Here is a 23,213-nt window from a genome sequence, read left to right as displayed (position 1 = left end):
TTTTGTCTTCAAATAATTTCACGAAAAAACATATTTTAGGAAATAAAATGAAGTTTAACCTAGTACAAATATTAGAACGATCAGAAACATGTTTAATATACACCCACTAATATTTTATGCCGAAAAATATATTTGATATGTAATTACAACCGTTAAAAAAGTCTCTGTTAAAAAATCGATAACATCTTAAACATTGCAGCAAACTCAGGAATGTCCCTTTAATAGAGTCTTCATTTTCTTTCAAGTTATTATGATGCCTCAAGCTTAAATGAAGGAAGGAAGACGTTTTTTATTTAACGATTCTCTCAAAATATTTTATTTACAGTTATATGGCGTCGAACATATTATTAAGGACCACAAAAATAATGAGAAAGGAAATATTCTGCCGCCATGCAGTGGACTACTTTCTATTAGCATCAAGGGGTATTTTATGTACACCACACCACAGACAAGACAGCTCATACCAAAGTCTTTGTTATACAAATTGTGGACACTAGCTGGTAAGCATTTTACAGTATGAGGCTTCTGCTACGGTTAAGAGTCTTCATCACAATCTACAGCAACTGAAAAGACACAATGAAACGACAATTAACACTTTAGATACATATGCAAACATTTTACAGTATGAGGCTTCTGCTACGGTTAAGAGTCTTCATCACAATCTACAGCAACTGAAAAGACACACTGAAACGACAATTAACACTTTAGATACATGTGCAAACATTTCAGGACTTTGGGAAAAACATTTCCAATACCGGTTCTTTTTACTTGTTCGGCCAAGCCTGTGACACCAACCTAATATGTCTCTTCACAAAAACACCACAGAGGATATTATGCAAGAAATAACCCCAAAAAAACCCCCAAGACGCTCTGTCAAAAAAAATGAAGTCTACAATTTAAAATGTAAGGGAACTTTTGAAAATTTAAAATCAAATTGATCCAAATCTGTGTTTAAAGAGACATACCCTAGTTTTTAAACACTAAGGCATATATGCTTTACTATTAGAGCCGTTTTTGATAACTAAAATCATACTTTACTTAGATTTTATTGTTTAGATTATCCATTTCTGTACATTCAAAGTGTTTTTGGTCATCCTGGTGTTTTTAATATCACAAAATCCATTTCTCATATTTTTAAAAACGCATGTGCGTCTGAGAAGTGACAGTTATGAGAGTCGAGTCTTAGTCTATTTTTAGAGGGTATTTCACCATTTCAAAGTCACAAACTCATGTTTCACTCAATTGTAACTTTATCCAAAAGTGTTACAGGTTTGTAGATTAACTAAACTTAGTTTGCATTTTCATGGGCTGAAACTAGGGTATGTCCCTTTAACGAGTGTATAGTTACAAACACTAACAACAGAAAGAAAGAAGTGTTTTATTTAACGACGCACTCAACACATTTTATTTTACGGTTATATGGCGTCAGACGTATGGTTAAGGACCACACATATTTTTTTAGAGGAAACCCGCTGTCGCCACATAGGCTACTCTTTTACGACAGGCAGCAAGGGATCTTTTATTTGTGCTTCCCACAGGCAGGATAGCACAAACCATGGCCTTTGTTGAACCAGTTATGGATCACTGGTCAGTGCAAGTGGTTTACACCTACCCACTGAGCCTTGCGGAGCACTCACTCAGGGTTTGGAGTCGGTATCTGGATTAAAAATGCCATGCCTCGACTGGGATCCGAACCCAGTACCTACCAGCCTGTAGACCGATGGCCTGTCACGACGCCACCGAGGCCGGTCTAACAACAGAAGTAAATAAAGTGGCACACGTAGCCCAGTAATTCTCTTTGTAATGTAGTTCAGTCAATATACAAGATAGAATAACAAATGTCCCTTTATATTAACGTCTCTACTATATGTTCATACAATTTCAAATGTAAATCATTAAATTAGACCAGAAGGGTCAAAAGGTCACCATTTTGAATCAGTGTAGCATTTAATTCAATCTAATTAAAATTAGCTCCACTATTACTGGTAGACCCAGTAGAGCTAATTTTAATCAGATTGCATTTAATTTGTCACTGGAGCTTAAAACCTGGGCCACTTGTTTTGCTCAAATTTCTCTTATATTTTTTTGTAAAATGTGGTTTATCAGCTCTTTTAAACTATTTTTGTATACTTCTGTATAGATAGAAGCGAAAAACAACAGATTTAGTTAACTGATTCCAATATTTAAGGGTAGGGAAAAGATAATGCCACATAACTGAAAGAATTAACGGTAGAATTATATATTACAACTCGACTTGAAGATGATAACATGAAGTAATCACTGATCTATCCCAGTGTTACTATAAAATCAGTAGGCCGCTACTGTCCCAAGTGTTACTGATACGCCAAAGCCAATTGCATCTCAGTCACCCCCAAAACCACTTTTATGTTCTGAAGTGGACAAATTAATAAGCGCAAGTGGTATATTTGTTAATGTAGTTGCTGAAAAATTAATTTGAAACAGAGAAATACATTTATTTTAAAAATCGCGAGGACGAACAATTTAATGACTGCTGGAGCTCGATCGTTTTATTTGAAAAAAGGAAAACAAGATACACAAATTTAGTAAAACGTCTGTCTGTTAACTGTACTCATTCTTCTTACCAGCATTCTTCTTCATCCAAAAAAATAACACCCCCCCGAAAAAAAACCCAAACACAACCCCCCCCCAAAAAAAAAAAAAAAAAAAAAAAAAAAACCCACCTAAAAAAACTCATAAAAAAACATTAAAAAACAAACAAAACAAAACAAACAAACAAAACCAACCGTAAAACAAAAGAAAACAACAAATTCCACTCATTTATTTATTCATTTATTTATTCTATAATGTTTGTTTTGGTTTTTTGCATTCTAATCTTTCTCACTCTCTTTTTTCCCTTCCTTTCTTGTTTCCCCTTTTTTCTTTCTTTCTTTGTTTTTTCCTCAGATCAAAACTTACTCAGGCACGAGGAACAAAATAATTTGGTACATTTAAATCAATAAAAATATATGTGTATATCTGTGAAAATATATTTATGTATGTATACATTATGTATGAGTGTATGGATATGGATATGTATGTACATGAGTATTTACAAACACTGTAAATCAGTGATTCAAGGCTCCCCATCCTTGATATTGACACATTGGTCTGGGCAATAAAAGAACAATAAAAAACCCAGTTGTTCTGTGTAAAGGGTCAAAGGGCAAATACCCATCCTTAAAACTTTTGGGCAGTACTTGCCCTATGGCAATGCAATAAAGATTCTCATCTGGCTCTTTATCATCAAAAGGATTCATGGTCTCTTTTATCCAGGATAACAACGTTCAAGATCTGAGTTGTCCCTTATTATTGCCCCTTTCGTCTCCTTATGCGAATCGTTGACCTTCATCAGACTGTATACTTGGATGGGTGCTGGCCATGTTCAGAAGGTTTAACTGCTATGCTGGTACATACCAAGCATAGGTGGTCTATCAGCAGACCCTAGGCACTTTATTTCAAGAGTGTGGGTGAAGAGGTCTGCAACATTTGTTCTGTCTGCTCTGCTGAAAACCAAGTAGATTCCTATCATATCAAGATACACATCCAAAAGGGTGAAGATGTCCACAACATTTGTTCTGTCTGCTCTGCTGAAAACCAAGTAGTGTCCTATCATATCAAGATACACATCCAAAACTATGATGTGCTCCCATGGATATTTGATGTTAGTAGTATTAGGGCCTGTCTGGGGCCATGACCTACTTTCCCGTGATCACGTGACCTTAGTAGGAGACAATGGGCTTTGTGTAGGAAACAATGGCTTTTGTGTAGGAAACAATGACACAATGGCTTTTGTATAGGAAACAATGGCCTTTGTATAGGTGGGTGCAGGTGTATGGTCTCGGTAGGAAACAATGGCTTTTGTGTAAGAAACAATGACACAATGGTCTTTGTGTAGGAAACAATGACACAATGGCTTTTGTATAGGAAACAATGGCCTTTGTATAGGAGGGTGCAGGTGTATGGCCTCGGTAGGAAACAATGGCCTTTGTGTAGGAGACAATGGCACAATGGCCTTTGTATAGGAGACAATAGCCATGGAGGAAACAATGGCCTTTGTGTAGGAGACAATGACCTTGGTGTAGGTGTGCGATCATGGTGTATTCAATTCAATGTATTGCATATTACCAAACAAACTGGTGTCAGCAAACAAATAAAAGCAAAGAAACAACAACAATTAATAATAAGAATATGTATAGGCCAGGTGTAAGTGACGTTGATGTTGGTTTTGGCTTCATTGTATAACGTCTATTGTGTTGTTGTATTTTTGTATTCACAGTGGACATAGACGTGAATGTTTTTTCACAGTGTTTTATTCTAGAAACCCAAAATAATAGCCGTTAAAATATGTCTCGTGGGGAAGGACTGTAACTGTTTGCTGACTGTTTGGTTTAAAGTGAGGCTTTCATGTCGCCAGACAAAATGCGTGTGTGATGATTTTCATTCATTTGTATTTCTTTAGCACATTGTCGACGTTTTCTTTGTTGCCGTCATTCAGCCATTCATTCAGCCATTCATTCATTCGCTTTATAATAGAGGAGTACTTTATCAGACCTCTTCATCAGCCCTCATACAAAGGCATTTTATTACGCCTCTCCGAGTGTTTATGAAACCAGGTGAACTGCAAAAGACATACCGACGCGTGCCCGTCTTAAGTAGCAGAATAAATTTGTTATGGTATGCACACTGACCGTGAAAGTTTGTTTGTGTTTAGCAACATCACTAGAGGACATTGATTTATGAATCATCGGTTATTGGATGAAAAACATAATTTTGACAGTTTTAGAGAGGAAACCCGCTAAATGTTTTCCATGAGTAGCAAGGGATCTTTTATATACACAATCTCATACCCCTTATGGGGCCAGTATTTTATAATTAAACACAAACGTTTTGTGCGTGCGTGCGTGCGTGCGTGCGTGCGTGCGTGTGTGTGTGAAACTACAGCCCATTCCTATGAAGAAAGAACGCGTGACTGCAACTCAACGCTCCAACCTAACCTATGCTCTTTTAACTACATTTTAAACACGAATATTTCCCAAGAGTACAAGCCTTTAGAGACAACCAGTGTATTATGTCTGGTATATCAAAGGCCGTGGTATGAGCTGTCCTGTACACACAACTCTTGCTACTATAAAGTAGCGGCAGAAATATTCAATCACAAATCTAGTTATAGAGTAGAATTACACAAAAAACAAACGCAATGGTTGAGAGAGACAGAGAGAGACAGAGAGACAGAGATAGACAGAGAAAGAGACAGCTAGAAAGAGAGAGAGAGAGAGAGAGAGAGAGAGAGAGAGAGAGAGAGAGAGAGAGAGAGAGAGAGAGAGAGAGAGAGAGAGAGAGAGGGGAGGGAGGGAGGGAGAGAGAGAGAGAGAGAGAGAGAGATCTCACACGTGATTAATCCATTAGTGTAAGTCGGCGACACGCGCGCCGCCATGGGTTTAACAAGTAGTACGTGTTAACCAAAGGGAAATAGTTGCATTTTTAAACAGAACATTTCTCTAGAGTACTAGCCTTCGTACAGGACTTTTTAATTACCAAATGGGTAAATACAGTGATCAATCTAGGATCGATCCCCATCGATGGCCAAATAGGCTATAGCCAACCAGTGCATTATGTCTGGTATATCAAAGGCCGTGGTATGTGATGTCCTGTGCACACAACTCTTGCTACTATAAAGTAGCGGTAGAAATATCCAATCACAAATCTAGTCATGGAGTAAAAAAAAACAAAAAACCGCAATGGTTTGGTTTTTAAATTTTTTTAATTTCTAAAATACAATCGCTGGTCTCTCTAGAGACAACTACACATGCAATGGACACACATTGGGTTACATCGAGAGGCCTTAAGGGCGACATGTGAATAATATGAGTGTTCATTTCTCTTCATCTTCGTGCTCATCATCAGTATCCTCATCGTCGGTATCGTCGTCGTCTTGTTCGTCCAAATATTCGCCGATCCAGGAACGATACTGATTTAATTTAGAACGAATCTGTGGTCTGAGATCTCTGTCTGGATTCACAAACTGTATAATTTTTCTCGTGTTGGGGCCTTTGTAATGCATATACGTCAGAAAGCGAGAGTACGTGTCTTTAAATAACTTCCATTGCAATGTCTTCATGTTTCTTTCGATGGCATCTTGGGACATGTTTTTTTCTTCGTAGCGTTTCCCCTTGCTTTCGAAATAGTCACGATTGATGTCGAATTCACGCTCGATCATCAGACGTACGCCTTCGTTTTCCAGATCGGACGACGGCTCTTCATTTCCCTCCTCACACGTTTTCACGTGTCGCTGCAAGTCACTCCCGTCTTTAAAGACCAGACCACACGTATCGCAAGACTGCATCCTCTTGACCTTTTTCAGATAGGGCTCTACCTCATCTTCTTCTTCTTCGTCGTCACTTTCGTAGGCGGGTATGCCTGGTAGTTTTCTCTTGAATGCGTTTCTTTGCATGATTTGCTCGTAGCGCTTCTTCTCCGACGGTGGTTGAAACTCTTCTGAGACATTCGCCGTTACGCTCGTGCTTATATACCATCCGGACGGCCCCGTCTCTAAACCATTAGGTCGAAGGCGCCAATGTTCGGGCGTGGTCGGTTTTAAGTCCACCAAGAGATGTCCGTAGGGCCTGTGGGTAGCTTCCTCAAACCGCTGCATGAAATGACGAGTATTTCCAGGATACATCTGCTGTGCCAAGGTTAGGACTTGCTGCTTGTCGATGGGATTGTTGAACAGTGCCAGGTAATGACAGTTTCTTCTTTGTGTCGGGTCCTTGCTGTTATAGAGGTTCTGGTTGATGGCAATCACAGAGAGGTTTCTGTGGTGACTTCCTTCCGTGAACAGATCGGTGATGCGAGGGACTTTTCCAGCTGTAGACATCAGGTCGTCCAACACGATGAGATTTCTGACTCCTGGATCCAAATAACGATCCTTTTCCAAATTCGCAGGTATACCTTGAACAAATTTTACTCGAGCAACCATTTTGATCGTATCATAGAGAGGTTTCCATCGTTTGTAGAGCCAGGTGATGCGCTGAGGAGACGGGTGGATTTTACCATCCCTTAGCAGTTTGTACAACAAAAATGTTTTTCCACACGACGTGGGTCCCGACACGATCATGGTGAACAGATGTAACAATCTTAGGGGCTGCTGCTGCAGCGGAGCAGGAGCTATAGGAGCCCTATGAGCAGGAGCTATAGGAGCCAGAGGAGCAGGAGCTATATGAGCTAGAGGAGCCAGAGGAGCCCTAGGAGCCGGAGCTATAGGAGCCATAGGAGCCCTAGGAGCAGGAGCTATAGGAGCCCTAGGAGCAGGAGCTATAGGAGCCCTAGGAGCAGGAGCTATATGAGCCAGAGGAGCCGGAGCTATAGGAGCCAGAGGAGCAGGAGCCATAGGAGCCGGAGCAGGAGCTATATGAGCCATAGGAGCCTGGAGTTGAGCTGAATGGAAGGTCTTCCAATGACGTAGCATATTTGATGGTTTTGAAAAAGTCTTTGGACATACGGGACACGATCTTTTGTTCATGATATGTTCCGGAATAAACCAGTTCTGATTCATGATGTTGACTATTGAAGTGTTCGACGTGAACTGACGATGTTGAAACTGCCATGCCCCCTTTTATAGTCTTCTCAAAAATGCTTGTGCCGTTTTTGCCCAGTCTGCTCTCGTCGTGTCTGTTCCACGCCACTCTCTTCACGTTTCCGTTTCTGCTCGGCCTTGGCTTGCTCTACCACCTGTTGTGTTGGGGACACCATGACGACTTTGGGTGCCGGGGGCTTGTTCTGTTCCTCTTTTTTCTTTTTTCCATGTAGGGTCATACAGTTCTAGACATCGATCTACACTTTACATCATCTGACTTTTCCCACCACGTTGCACTGGAAAATGAGGTTGAAGTTTACCTTCTGCTTGCAACTTGTAGAAACGGGTCCACTTATCCACGTCGGGTACATATAACTTGTACTGGTCTGACATGTTGCTTCTCTGAAGGTTCTACCTCAAATAACGATGTTACCCATTACCCTTTTATTTATACTCTCTACAATTTCACGCATGCACACAAAGATTAAATTTTGTGTGGTACGTATGACCCATCCCCCATCCCCAAGCATAGCTCGTGCACGGCTCAGGGCCACTCCCGGGACCACACTCAGGGCCTCACACAGGGCCACACTCAGGGCCACTCAGGGCCACTCAGGGCCATACTCAGGGCCAGGTACTCACACACACACACACACACACACACACACACACACACACACACAGGGTCACCCTTAAATTAATAACAAACAAAACGTGTTATTCACGAGTTTATTTTACAAAACGAAAAGTATCACACTCATGCAATACGTGTTTAATGTCTGAACACGTTATTCACATAGGGACATCTCGGGGACAGTCTGTAATGTTCCATCACTGGATCGTCCATTATCTGCCATCGGTAGGCGCGTAGTCCACAGCAGTAACAGACAACGGCATCATGGTCTCCCGTGTAGAAGAAACCGGCCTTGGCGAGCTCCCTCGGTTTCTGGCGTAACTGTAAGGGCCACCACCCAAATGTCTGCATTCGTGTATAGAATCCTCTCATTTCGGGTCGATGACAGAACAAGTAATGTCTCGAAAGGCCATCCCATTTGTCATCGGCGTCGTAGGCATCATCATCGTAGGGAGCAGCATCCGTTTTATATTCTCGAGCAGCATCCGTCTGATCCATGGGTTCTTCGTCCACGATTTCGACGGGTTCACCGATATCCATGGGGTCTTCATCCACAATTTCACCGGGTTCACGTGCAGCGTCCGTTTGATCTGTCTGATCTTCTTGTTTGGTAGTCACTCTTTTGATCGTGTGTCTTTCTGAACATTTACAGATCAAGACGTCGCCTTTGTCGCTGCTGCAGCTGCTAACACTGCTCGAATATCCCGATGGCATCGTCTTCGTTCCAGATAGAGTGCAACAAGATACAAAAATGTCAAAATCATCAGCAAACACGTCTGCTCTCTTCGAGTTCTCAAGCACGAATGAGCCCTTGGGAGAGAAAACACAGCCTTATATACAAGTCAGTTTAGTTGGAATCATTCTATTGATGGTACCCGTTGGGGGGTGCAGAAGGAGCACTGAAGAAATCCCATCTGGTTTTGATGGTCATCTTGCATGGCGCAGGGCACACTCGAGTTCAGCTCTGGTACAAAATCACACATAACTGTGAAACAGCCTTTCAATTTCTCCCATTGTTGTAGAGAAAGGAATATTCCTTTCTTCAAAGGTTTCACAGATTTCGTTTCATCACACCACCACCACTGACGCAGGTCCACCCCAGTAAAGTTCTTGTCCATACTAGCATGAACATTGGCTCCAAGGTGTTTGACCAATGTTTCATCCTTCCCTTGTTTCAAGGCTGAAATCGTTTCGTCTATCTGACTCTTACATCCACACAGTTCAACCTACTGCTTTAGATTTAGAGCGATACTTCGTTTGGTGGGGAATGTTTTCCCCTTATCACTGTCGAATTTCCGGATATGTATCAAAAGTTCTTGCTTCCATGGTTGGGCCACAACGTATACATTTTGTCCAATTTCTAGTTGGCATCGCGATCTTTCACCCTGTTCAGGGCATTGAGTAGTACTTGATGAATGTCCCGATGCCATCTTGTGCATTTTTTGTGTGTGCAATGTTCCTCGCGACAATAGGCGTGGATCAAGCGGTCGCTTGCGACGAAGATGTGAATACTGACGTCATCACTAGAACGTCAAGACGAGGAGGCAGACAATGCTATGGCGGTGGAAGAGATCTGCTGGGGCAGCTGTCGTCTGCTGTGACGTACTTCTCAGCTAATTTGCATAATACGGCCATCGTCGGGATGCCCAACTCCATCTACCACCCGTACAGCGTCTTCCAGGCTCTGGGCATGACGTATCTGGGCGCGCGCAGACTCACGGCGTACGAGATGAAGAAGCAGATGAGCCTGAGGACACTTGGGAGATGCGCCCACACACACACACACACACACACACACACATATATATATATATATATATATATATATATATATATATATATATATATATATATATATATATATATATATATGCACTTTCCCACAGACAGGAAAGCACGTACTACGGCTTTGACCAGTTGTGGTGCACTAGTTGGAACGGGAAAAAATTAATCAGTTGAATGGATCAACCGAGGTGGTTCGATCCTGCGACACGCGCACCTCAAGCCAGCACTAAATCCCGCCACATATTTAAAAACAATGTAACACACTTGTATCCTGTATGACGGTGATCAATGATAATCTCTGACAGTAATAGCAAATGGGTTTATTAAAATGGAAAGAGCATATTTGCATTAGTAGTTGATGTCATAACAGGTGATATGAGATGACAGCTTTAACCATTTGAAGGCCTAGTGTCCAAGAGATGTCCAAACAGACAGTCAATATTATAAAGGTCGTGCATGTCAAGGTCAAGATGAAACGTTTTTTTGAAAACAAAACAAAACAACTATACAAGTATTAAGAGTTGTTGTTAAAACATGTTCGCTAAGGTATCAATACTCAACGAAGGAAGGAACTGTCTTATTTAACGACGCACTCAACACATTTTATTTACGGATATATGGCGTCAGACATATGGTTAAGAACCACACAGATATTGAGAGAGGAAACCCGCTGTCGCCACTTCATGAGCTACTCTTTTCGATTAGCAGCAAGGGATCTTTTATATGCACCATCCCACAGGCAGGATAGTACATACCACGGCCTTTGATATACCAGTTGTGGAGCACTGGCTGGAACAACAATACTCCAAGAATGCAGAGTTTAAAATCCAAAATTCAATTATCTTAAATTATCAAAAGTGTGACATTACAGATTATTGTTTGGACCCTTCATATAGAAAAGATCAGCCATGTTTTACCACATCTGTTTACAGATATATAGCACTTTGTTGAGTTTCAGAATCCTTGGGGGCCATCTTGAATCAAGCAGGCTATCGTTGGCACACACCTTAGCTATCCGGGACAGTTGCTAATGGTTACCAGTTGATCACACTGAAAGTTTCCTTTGTTTAACAACACCACTAGAGCATATTTCAGGCCCGTATGAATGAACGTTGTTTTGTCCTACTCTATTTAAATAAAGGTAAACGTATGAGCTGTGAGGTCATCTGAGGTCACACAGTCTCTTTATCGTACAAACACACACCCACACCCACACAACCACCCACATCCACTCCACATATCGTCCGTACAGGCCTCCATTGAATTATTCATAGACTATTGGATTTTAAACATTTTGTAATTTTGACATATAGTCTTAGAGAGGAACCCGCTACATGTTTCTATTTATAGATACGTAGTACTAAACCAAATAACTTCCATCTGGGTCAAACGTTTGATAGAGCAATTAGCACCACAAGTCCTGTGATTGGTGATAAATGTGAGTGTGTTGGTTGTGAAAAAGAATAGTTTCATCTAGTACCACTGTGTCAAGTAGCCTTGTGCATCATCTCACAGACAGGATAGCACATACCAAGGCCTTTGATTTACTAGTCATGGTTCACTGACTGGAACGAAAACGAGTAATAGCCCAATGGGTCCACCGACGGGGATCGATCCTAGGCCGACCGCTCATCAGTCGAGCGCTTTACCACTGGTTTACATGTTGCTCTTGTTAGACTGTAGTGGTCTTACAATTCCGCACAGAGCCGATAACGGGATGCGAACCCAGCACCTGTCACCTGTCAGCCTTCAACCTGATGATCTAGAAAAGACCCTCTCTCTCTCTCTCTCTCTCTCTCTCTCTCTCTCTCTCTCTCTCTCTCTCTCTCTCTCTCTCTCTCTCTCTCTCTCTCTCTCTCAAGATTTCTCCTCCTGTTTCAATCTGTTTTTCGGACCCCCACCCTTTTCCTCCTCTATCTCTGTCTGTCTCTTTCTTCTCTAGGTACCTGTCTCCATGTCTATACCATGTATCCATGTCTATACTATTCTATGTCTCTATGTCTCTATATGACTGTCAGTCTATATAGAAAAACCGGTTAGTGGCGGATTGGTGGGGGGCAGTGACATGATATGAAATGTTCCCTTGGGGGGCGTTTGGACGGGGATCGTAAAAAAAATGAAAATTAATATATAATTAAATTATAAATTTAGGGGGGGGGGGGGGTGGGCCCCTGGGTCCCCCTAGATCCGCATCTGTCTGTTCCCAGTCACCGAGGAAAAATAAATAAATAAATAAATAATAATATTCATTAAAATAAAAAATCCACTCTGGGGTATCGCTCCTAAAACCGATAGACTCTCATTTTTGTAGGTAGTGGTGGTGGTGGTGGTGGTGGTGGGGGGGGGGGGGGGGGGGGAGCTATCATTCGCCCGAATTAACCGAAAATTCCCGAATTTGGATAACAGCATTAATTCATATTAGCATTACCACCAAGTAGCTCAATAGGGTTGCAAACGAATCACTACGCAATTTTATTTGGATTACAACTAATGTTGAGGTTAGAATGATAGAAATATATTGTAAAAAGGTCTGAGATTAGCACATTTGCCCGTATATCTCTATCAATTTTACCCGAATTTGATGGTTTGCTCCAGCACTGCCCCTACCCCTACCCCCCCCCCCCCCCCCCCCCCCCACACACACACACACACACACACTCCGTTTCGTACGCTTATGCGAAAACCTATCACACGTCAATGAGTACACAGCTATTATTACATGTTACCGCGCTGGGAAGAGAAGGTATTAAAGTGGCTAACAAACCGGCCAACTGACACCAACAACTAGGCCTAACTAGGGCGCGTAAATATAGACCGCGTGCAGGAAACTGTGACCGTGCTCGTCGGTGTAATAATGGCGGCTGCCAGCCGACGATAGCCTCTTGTATTGTTCCGCTTCATGGTACGTCTTCCACCCACAAACACAAGACACTTTTGAGCAGAATGAATTTCTATTAACGCCCATGGAAAACAGGCCTCACACGAAACGTGATAGAGACTGTGTGACTTCAGATAACCTCACAGTTCATCAGGTGATATATTTATTTATTTATTATTTATTATTATTTTTACAATGCAGATCGAGATATATAATTTGAGCTTATTCAGCTATAAAATAAACTTGTCTCAACAGTCTGAAACCAGTAAAACTCGTTCAGTGTCACATGTATTGATTTGTCATATATAGGTAGCACTATACCAATTAATTTCCGGCTGGGTCGAAGTTCGAGGTGCACCGAACTTTTAACACCACAAGTCCTATGATTGGTTATAAATGGGAGTGTGTTGGTTGTAAAAAAAAATAGTTTCATCTGGGCTAAAAATATATACAATTTTAATTCATCTAGTACCACTGTGTCAAGTAGCCTTGTGCTTGGAACATGTATGGGGTACATGTAAAAAAAACAGTACTAAAATTTTGTGCGAAACTAGGGGTGTTGTAAAAACATCTGGTTATACCGAAAATAAGCCATGAAAGGTACCATTTTCTGCAGTTAATACTTTGAGGTAGGGGTTGTAGTACTGATATTTATGGGTCATAGTTTGGTTGATATATTGCATATAGTGTTTTTAAACACAAACGTTAACTTGGTCGCCTATGGGATTTGAATTGGTATAGTCCAACCTATACTATGTGTCCATAGCCTTCGTGGGTTCACATCTTGAAGAGTGACTAGACCTAACATCATCGGCAACTTTACGACAGGTAAAATTTAAAGGCACTGACTCCGTGTAGTGTAAAACGTGTTCTCTTGTTATAGCTTCTTTAACCGTTAAAAGGCCTTTCCTCTCTTTATTTCTTCCAAAACTTAGTTTTCTTTAACGACACCACTAGAGCACATTGATTTTATTAATCGACGGCTATCGGATGTCAAACATTTGGTAATTTTGACGTATACTGTTAGAGAGGAAACCCGCTACATTTTTTTTTTCATTGGTGGCAAGGGTTCTTTTACATGCACCATCCTACACAGGATATATATAGCACACACCACGACATTTGATATACCAGTCGTGGTGCACTGGCCTTTTTTTTTTTGTCAGCCATTGATGTGTGAACACCATATTTTTACGAATTGATAAGCAATGAGTGAAAATATGCTTTTCACATATTACGAGTTCACATAAAAATCGTATTCGAGAAAACACCATGAAATGGTCTGTTTATTATATACATCTTTCCAAATTTTTGACGATATGTTTTGCTTTTTGTTAATATCGTTCGCTTATCCTATCAAAAACACGTAACGACATGATATATTTGTTCCATTGGAACTTTTGGAAATAATTTACTTGACATTGGACGTGTAAAAAGAAATATGAATAAAAATAACTAAAATGCGGTGAAAGTGACTTTTCACCGAAAATCGCTTTTATGGTTTCTGTAGATCTATATATTTCACAGCTAAGTATATAATAAATTGCATTATGATCTACGAAAGGAAATATGTTATTTTGCAGTATGACGTCATACGAGATACATGGCTGCTACATTAAAATTTGTCTTTTCAATAAAATGTGCTGTAGATCTAGTGAATAAATAAATAAATAAATAAATAATAAACATAAATAAATGTCTTAACAATTAAACACCGCTTTAATTTGTTATGTAGTCATGGCTTTTTTTTTTCATCACCAGCACAGAATGGCTCTTTACGGCGAGTACAGCGACGGCTGAGGTAGTGTCTTGATAGTTTGGAGATGAGATTCATTGACAGGAATATAGACCGACATTGGGCCTGGATAATCGTGGCTTCGTCATTCTTCGCCCACCTGATATGTTTTGGCGTCGCCTGGACAACCGGAGTGTTCAACGCGATCTTTCTCGAAGAGTTCCGAGAATCCAGGGTGGTGACGTCATGGGCGGGATCGCTGATGCCAGCGTGTATGTTTATTGCAGGTATAGTATATTGAGATTATTATACGAGTGTCTAGATTATTTTATCACATACCTATTCAATCTTACTCTATGGCGTAGGAAAGTGCCAAAACGTGGTGTTAGTGGTGGTGGTGGAGGGGGGGGGGGGGGCACACTTTTATATTTACACACGTTTACACTATTATTGCAAAATATCTGAAAAGTGGGGGGCACTTCTTTTTTAAAATATTTATTTTCCCCAGTCCATTCTGACCATGTCAAGGTTGGGGAGCCTTGAATTCATGGCCTTACATCAAAGTAATATTATATACAAGTACATATAACTAATTTGTTGTATAATAATGTTATATAGTCATATATAACAATTTGATACATAAATGCATTTGTAATGTTTCTGTATAAATTAAAGATTGGTAAAAAACCCAAAACAAATTGCTATGACGCATATAATGGAAAGGACTAGGAAATATAGGAGAAGAAGAAAGAAGATATAAATGGTTAAAACACATAATAATAAATTTATAAATAAATAAACAAGCAAACAAACAAACAAACAAAACAAAACAAAACAAAATAAATAAATAAACAAATACATGGGTGTGTGTGTGTGTGTGTGTGTGTGTGTGTGTGTAAATCTATACTAGCGTGAAACGAAAAAGACCTGGAATTCGAAACAAGCTATTGTTAGGAAATACGTTTCAGTCAAAGAGATTAAGCCATGGGGGTCCATTGTTGATTAAAAATTTCGTAATTGCAATTCTTATATAAAATAAATCTTTCTATTTCAAACTTGTTTCGCAAAATGTTTTTAACTCCATTGATATTTATTTTTTTTTTTTTTTTTTGTACTTTCCTACAGTAGATATAATATTTAATGTTGATAATCAACCAATTTACAAAGTTACTATTTTCGTTATTGATCATACCAAACATAACACTATCTTGACTAAAAATAATGTCAATTCCTGTTTCAGTCAATATCCATTCTCATATTGATTCCCAAATGTGGTTATCCTTGTTACAGTCAAAGAAAAGATGTTGTAACGTTTCACATGAAGCTTTGCAGACATTGCAAGCATTAGAATCCACGTAATGTATCATATACAAAAAATGTATTAGTAGTTAAGATTCTGTGTACTATTCTATACTGAAACCATGATAATGTTGTGTCTTTTACACATCAAAAAGGAATGACATAATACTTTCCCCATTTCTTTGTATCATACATGTATCCTTCATTTGCATATTTCAATTGTGCTTTTGGAATGACAATTTGTGAATTTAACATATCATACATATGTTTACAACCGCTTTTGTCTTTTAATAAATGTTTTATCTTAAACGGGAAAACAGGATTTTTAAGATTTGTGAAAGTGTTATCGTTTATGTTTTCTAATTTGTTTATAAATGATTTAACAGCATTTGTTACTGACGCATATTCCAAGAAATTTGTATTTATATGATATATTGTTATAAACTTTTCGTATGTTAAAACATCACCTTGTTCGTTTAATAAATCATTAATAAATGTGATACCATTATTGATATAATGTTTGTATATAAATGGTTTGTTACCTATACATATTTTTCTGTTATTCCAGATATTAATACTTAATATATCATCCACACTTTGTGGGTTTTGAACTTTTTGTATATCTATCCAGCTGGATAGTGTTTCTCTCCAAAACCTATTGCGAATATGTTCTATTTTGCGCGTTAGTAAATAATCACCTTGTTTAATCATGTCTGTTAACAATATGTTTGTAACTGACTTAAACAAAGTGATCCACTTTGAGTTATTTAAAAACATTCTTCGAATGCATGTACATTTCAATGCTGTTATAAAATTATTTATGTTTATCATTTTAATACCACCCCTTTCATAATCTTGCGTTATTAAATTTCGTTTAAATTTTTCAGTTTTACTCTGCCAGATAAATTAAAAAAATATATATATTTATATGTTTTATCAGAATTTCATTTGGATTCGGTAAAGCTATTAATAGGTGGGTTAACTTTGGCATTATTAACGTTTTCAATACTGTTATTCTTCCTAAAACCGTCAATCGTCTGCAAGACCATACTCTCATCAATTTTTGTACTTCTGATATTTTTTAATCATAATTCAGTTCGATTATATGTTCCATCTTCACTGAAAAGTTGATACCAAGCAGGTTAAAATGAGTTTGACCCCATTCTAACTTCCATCTCGTATGATGGAATACATCCTTAGAAAACTTTTTCGTTCCTATCCAAATAGCTTTAGATTTAGAAAAGTTTATTTTTAGGCCTGATATATATGCATAGTAGTCTAAAACTGAAAGTGTATTGTACAGGGACTCGGGAGAACCGTCAAGAATGAAACTTGTATCATCTGCATATTGTGAAATTAAATATTGTTCACCATCTATACTGATACCATTGATATTACTCGAGTTTCTTATTATAATTGCAAGTATTTCAGCACATAAAATAAATATATAAGGTGATAAAGGATCACCTTGTCTACAACCGTAAACTTGTGAAACTTAAAACAAGCATCCATCTGGAACTTTTCTTTGCGAAAATGTTAAAAGAAAACATAACTTGAAGTGACCCAAACTACCCCACCTCGGGGCAGGTTATGTCACCCCGTGGGGAAGCTTGGGTCACTCTAGATAAGGACCCCTGTAGAAAACAAAATAATAATAAAAATTATTGAACATTATCTGAAACAGAAACCCTTTCCTGCTTGAACCAGTAATTCAAGACAATTGTCAGATGTGTCACTTTGATTAATCACAACCCCTGCAATTAAGAAAATGTCTACGGCAAAATAAACCCATGCCATTGAAAACAAAACTAGTCCAAGGCCAAAAATGTTGTGAAGAATTAAAAGCCCCACGGCACTGCCGATTGCCGTGGGCAATTGCAGGGGTTGAACTCATAGCTACTGAAAATAAGAAAAACTTGTGGTAACGTTGGTAGTACCACAGTTCTATGGTATGGAGCCCTGATATATTCTGTGAGTCACGTTCTCAGGCTCGGTGAGAGTGTCATTTGCAAAACGTTTAATTTGTGTGCTGCTTTATTTGCAAAAGTCACAAATGAAGTATTTGGTAGTGCCAACATCAGCACAATACTCATGACACCAGAGGTGACAACGTGCACATTCAATCCAAATTTCTCCACTTTTGGAGTTGTGGAAGTGATCTAGGCAATAAATGCACACATCAGTGGATTCAACACTGCTAACTGAATCAGTTGGATTGTATTATGTTTTGTTTGTGAGGGTATGTCAGATATGGCTGACGATGTCAGCGTCGAGTGTTGTATAGTTGACGTCGGAGTTACGTCAAGTATAGTTGGCATAATTGGGGTCATGCAAATTGTGACTGGCGTGCTTGGGGTGAAGTCGGGTGTGATTGACGTGGTTGGGGTCAAGTCAGACGTGGTTGACGAGGTTGAGGTGAAGTTAGGTGTAGCTGACTTGTTCCAGTTTATGTCGTAATGAGTAGGCATGGTTGTCATACTATCAGAGATGGAGATAGTATAAGCCATGTCAGAGATAGCTGGTGAGATCAGAGCTGGATCAGGGCTGGGTATTGAAACGGAAGTTATGTCAAGGTCAGTTGATGTGATCAGATTCATGCTAGTCTCAGAAGAAATGTCACAAAGGATTGTTGCAGATGTGTCAACATTCTCAACATAAACCTTGAGGCTGTCGTTGTCAAACAACTCCAGGAAGAATGGAATCCAAATCATCGCCATTATCGACAAGAAACACCTTCAGCCCCACAAGTTCATAGGGAATAACAGCATTTCCGAGTCATCTAGCAAAGACACACAGATAGGATGTAAGGTCAGCAGTGTTAGCGAACATGAGCTTGACAGCTTTTCCTCTTTCCGATGGTATGCCAGAATCATTTCGAGATTGTGAGTCAAAAACATAGCAGGTGTCATCTTTTGCAGCTTTGCAGATCATGACTGCGTATTGCTGGACTATTAATACAGCAGATGGTGTTTGCTCAAATATTTGCTTCATATTTTTATTTAAAGTTTTGTCACTAGGAAAAGTATGGTCTTGTGAAATCACACCAAATGCAGGCTCTGTTTGGTTAACAATGAAAAGTTTGTCATAAAGATGGACCGAGTTTGGAATATCAGAAATAAGCAGATACCCACTTTCGCTTGTTGGCATTTCTGGGGTGATTTGTCTATATAGTTGATCTCCATTCATGAGAATACGATTAAGGTCTGTTTTCTCCCACTAGGATATATCTGTTATTGTCTTGTAAACAGCAGCAGATACTGCCACTGCAGTGCACTGACGACCACTAGATTCAAAAGGAAATATTGAATGCCCTAGATGATATGACGCCCTGACAACCCTTGTGTTTTGTATTTGTTGCGTGATATTATCTGTTGTGTCAAACAAACGTTTCTGTAAGACCTTTCTTTTTTCCTTGGTCACGTTTGGCTTCTTTGCTGCAGCCAACTCGTTTTTCTCAGGTGTGTCTGTTAGGATTCTACATTTCCCAAATCTTCTTTTACTTTTTGGGAGATCTTTCCTTTGGCCTGCTTTCAGGTATGGCCTAACTATTTCTGGCGAGCATAAAGAAAATGCAGATCCAGGATCTTTCTGTGGTGCTGGCATATGCTGCTCATTAGTCGCAGGAATGTTAGAAGTATCTTGCTGAAGATCACTTTGTGGAGGCAACATTTCAGTACTAGAAGGGAAGAATTGGCTTGTGTCACTATTGTTTGAATGTGAACTCGTCGATACGTTCTGCACTAAATTACAGTGCCGGGCTGCTTCAGGTCCAGTTTTATAGTCATGCTGAGGTTCAGGTCGATCGCTGACAAATGACTGAGAAAATTCCGTGTCTGAAAATACGTCAGAATCAAACGGTGAGGTTCCAGTGCAATGAAAACCAGAGACAATGTTGGAAGATGTGAAAGATTTTGGATATGCCTTACCAACAAGACCTGCCACATCGTAAATGCTCATTCTTTTTTCATTTGTTGCCCTGTGGTACAACCTCTTGAAAGGCCCAAACACGGTTTTGTCCAAGGGCTGGAGTTTGTGCGTGCAATGTGTGTGTGGGGGGGGGGGGGGGGGGGGTGGGGGGGGGGAACTAAGCAACACTATTTCATTCTCACGACAGAAGTCTATTGCCTCTAATGCACATGTGACTCGTGGTTGTCCAAGAGAAGCAGTACTGTGTTGTCTTTACTGCAATAGGCATAGCGTACAAAATGCTTCAAGCACTCCAGAAAGGTTGCAGCAGTCATCCATCTACTGCGATAAGCAATACCCAAGGTTCCTGGTGGTGCTCCATGAATCATGTAGTTCTTAAAATTCTTCCGTGGAAATACCATGCAAGGTGGGAGGGCATTGCCAATGACATTTACAAAACCGCACATGGTAACTGTTTGACCACGTTCGTGAGAAACCAGCTGTGCAACCTGCTTTGTTGCAGATTCTGCAATAACCTTTTGAGGTTTTTGTGATGTCGTCAGTCCAGTCTCATCCAAGTTGAATATGCGATCAGGTGTCAGATTGTTTCTTGCATACAAATCTTGAAGCTTGGAGTAGAAGACCTTAACGTTGGTTTTGTTAAAGGCTGTTGCCCTGGCCATGCTTGTTGCTTCTGGAGTCCTAATACTTACTGAATGGTGTCGCTTCAAAAAACCAGCCACCCAGTCTTTTCCTGCGAGTTCGTGTTCAGTCCAGCTTGTAGGAAAACTTTTTTCATTTCTCAAGGCCAGTTGGTAAGCCATAGACCGTAAAGTTCTACAGTTAACAGGAAAACCAATGCGTGAAGTCACAAGTAAGTAGTCAACTAGCATCAACTCCTTTGAATCATTAAATATTTGTCTGGAAGAGCATGTATTGGGATAAACATTTTCCGAGATTTGACCTTCTTTCTTCTTCTTAATAGCACGCCTGAGGGACTCAAATGGGATTTTAAAAGCTTCTGCTGCCTTTCTGATTGATTTGCCAGACTTTATGGAACTTATAGCTTCTTGGATTGCAGATATAGGCATCTCCTTTCTATCAGTTTTTCTTTTGTAATATCTCACCATCTATTCAACAGAAACAAGTATTTAAGAAAAGAATCCAATAAAACCGAAATGAACTAACAGAATTTCGTTCCACATAATGATAAACTTTGCCATAATTTATAACGCCATCCCCATATTACCAAATATGCACCTTTCCCCCTCTTTTATTCTGTTCACACGCACGCACGCACGCACGCACGCACGCACGCACGCACACACAATATAACGTTAAATGGGTCTTATCTTGGAAATATATTTTCTTTAAACGCGGGGCAGGTTGGGTCACTGAGGGGAAGGTGGAGTCATTGACTCGAGCTGCCCCGACCCAAGCTGCCCCACACATAGTGGTTGTAAATTAAATCAAATATAAAATTGTGCATTACTTCCAGACCATATTAATAATAATGAAACGTTTCCAAAATCTGGTGGCTTTCCCGTTCAACAGGCCTCAAAAAAGTATCTTTCGTATACTTTGTTTTAGATTTAAAAAAAAAACAAGACAACAAAAAAATTGTACTACCGTGAAGAAATGGGCACGTGTACCTAGTTTGAACTGATGGCGGAATCCAACTTCAGCGTGTATATAGTGACAGAGACTCATCCGGGTATTCAAAAAACAAGAACGAAAAGAAAACGAACAAAAACATTTATTAAAGTGGTTAATTTTAAGCTGACCTGACCTGACCTGCCCCATGACACGGCCTGCCTCACTCTCCCCTACATATAACAAGTAACTGCAAACTTATGAGTTATTTAAATACTAAATAGGTCAAACTACTTGTAATCATCACAGAAAGATTTCAAAAGATAATAGGCCTAAGGGTTTTTTTTTGTTTGTTTGTTTTATTTTATTTTATAAAGAACCTTTTCCTAAACCGGACAATGTATTAAGTAATGACACCACAACAACAAGTAATAGCCCACAAGTGGACCATTATCAACAATACAAAATAGACCGTAGGAACAGGAGAGGCCAGGGGCCTAATTCACGAACGTCTCTTAGGCTCTGCTAAACAACAAAGTATCTTCTTTATTAGTGTAGCAGTCGGTATTTTGTGCGTGAAGCTAGGTTCAACAAAGTTCACAACACCAGCTACGGGTTAGGGCATCATCTTTTATTCATGTAAACATAATACACAAGACACACCCTGCAAGGATTAAAAACACAAACGTTAACAATATGGTAAAAACAATACAAATATATCCCTATCGAGGTAAAACAAACATTCAGGCATATATTAATGAAACACATTGCAAATCATAGAAAACCGTCATTAAGCATTAATTATCATTCTGATGATTATGAATCATCATCCTCTTTATCCTAAATACTGTCATCACGATTATTAATCATGTTAACATACATGTATATATATATATAATAATCATTTCGTGACCACCAATTATAATCATTGATTATAGCAAAGGGGAGATAATTTATAGTAAATAGGGTTATTTAAATGATTGTAATTATAATTATTATTTGACGTAATAAAGCTTTATCATTAATGAGTTTATGAAAGAAAGGATATAAATTACAAGAGTATATTTAAAATTACAAATATATAAATATTAGACTTAACCTGTAGCTTAACATACCATATGAATTACACGTAGGCATTGTGTTTGAATATTCCATAACAACTGGGGAAACCTGCATAAAAATAAATTCATAATATCAATTGTTTAGTATATGGTTTCCATATATCTATTATACATTCAGAACTAAAACATTTAAACTAATTCATTCCAAAACCAATGCTTTGGTGTAGTTCGTCATAAAAACAATTGATTAAACGTAGCTAAATTATTAACTCAGATAAGCTAACAACTAAAACAGAAACTTCACTTAAATCATAAAATATATAGTTTTGACAGCAGAAAACAAAGATGGCTGACATTCATTATGTCACGCCCTGTAATCCATAATAATTAAAAGGCAGATTTATTATTAAATATTATATGTTGAATTATTCATTAATCATTACCAGGAATAGAAAATTAGGCATTTACTATTATTATTTAAGTTTATCTTCTATAACAAATTAATACTAACCTTTAAATTAAACTTCTACTATTTCTCTCTTATCTGAACTTGTTTCTTCAAATACTAAATAATTCTGTCCTGTCTTGTCAGTCCAAAGAAAGCATGCAGATACATGTGAGTGTTAATTATCCAATGGGAGAGAAAGAGACAAGGGTCAAAGTTTAAAGATAGCTTGGGTGTTTGTATTGTAGCTATGGCTACCAAAAGAGCTCACACTGACTGCACT

The 23,213-nt window shown here is 39.0% G+C and overlaps 1 protein-coding gene across 3 annotated transcripts in view; it reads left to right on the top strand.

The window, feature by feature from the left end:
• Nucleotides 1-12,834: 12,834 nt before the first annotated feature.
• LOC121386643 (monocarboxylate transporter 13-like) overlaps nt 12,835-23,213 on the top strand; it is a 31,154-nt gene continuing 20,775 nt past the window's right edge. Inside the window, exons 1-2 of one of the 3 annotated variants that reach the window (XM_041517615.1) lie at nt 12,835-13,045; nt 14,658-14,913. In XM_041517615.1, the coding sequence (XP_041373549.1) occupies nt 14,715-14,913 (199 nt within the window). In that variant the 5' untranslated portion in view covers nt 12,835-13,045; nt 14,658-14,714. Of the gene's footprint in view, nt 13,046-13,667; nt 13,720-14,652; nt 14,914-23,213 lie in introns of those variants that run through there. The other 2 variants (XM_041517614.1, XM_041517616.1) reach the window with 2 other exon arrangements.

The sequence above is a fragment of the Gigantopelta aegis genome, chromosome 12 (assembly GCF_016097555.1).
Source record: "Gigantopelta aegis isolate Gae_Host chromosome 12, Gae_host_genome, whole genome shotgun sequence".
In the NCBI taxonomy this organism is placed as follows: domain Eukaryota; kingdom Metazoa; phylum Mollusca; class Gastropoda; order Neomphalida; family Peltospiridae; genus Gigantopelta; species Gigantopelta aegis.
Note: the sequence above shows the minus strand (reverse complement) of the source record. Positions and strands in the feature narration are given on the sequence as shown.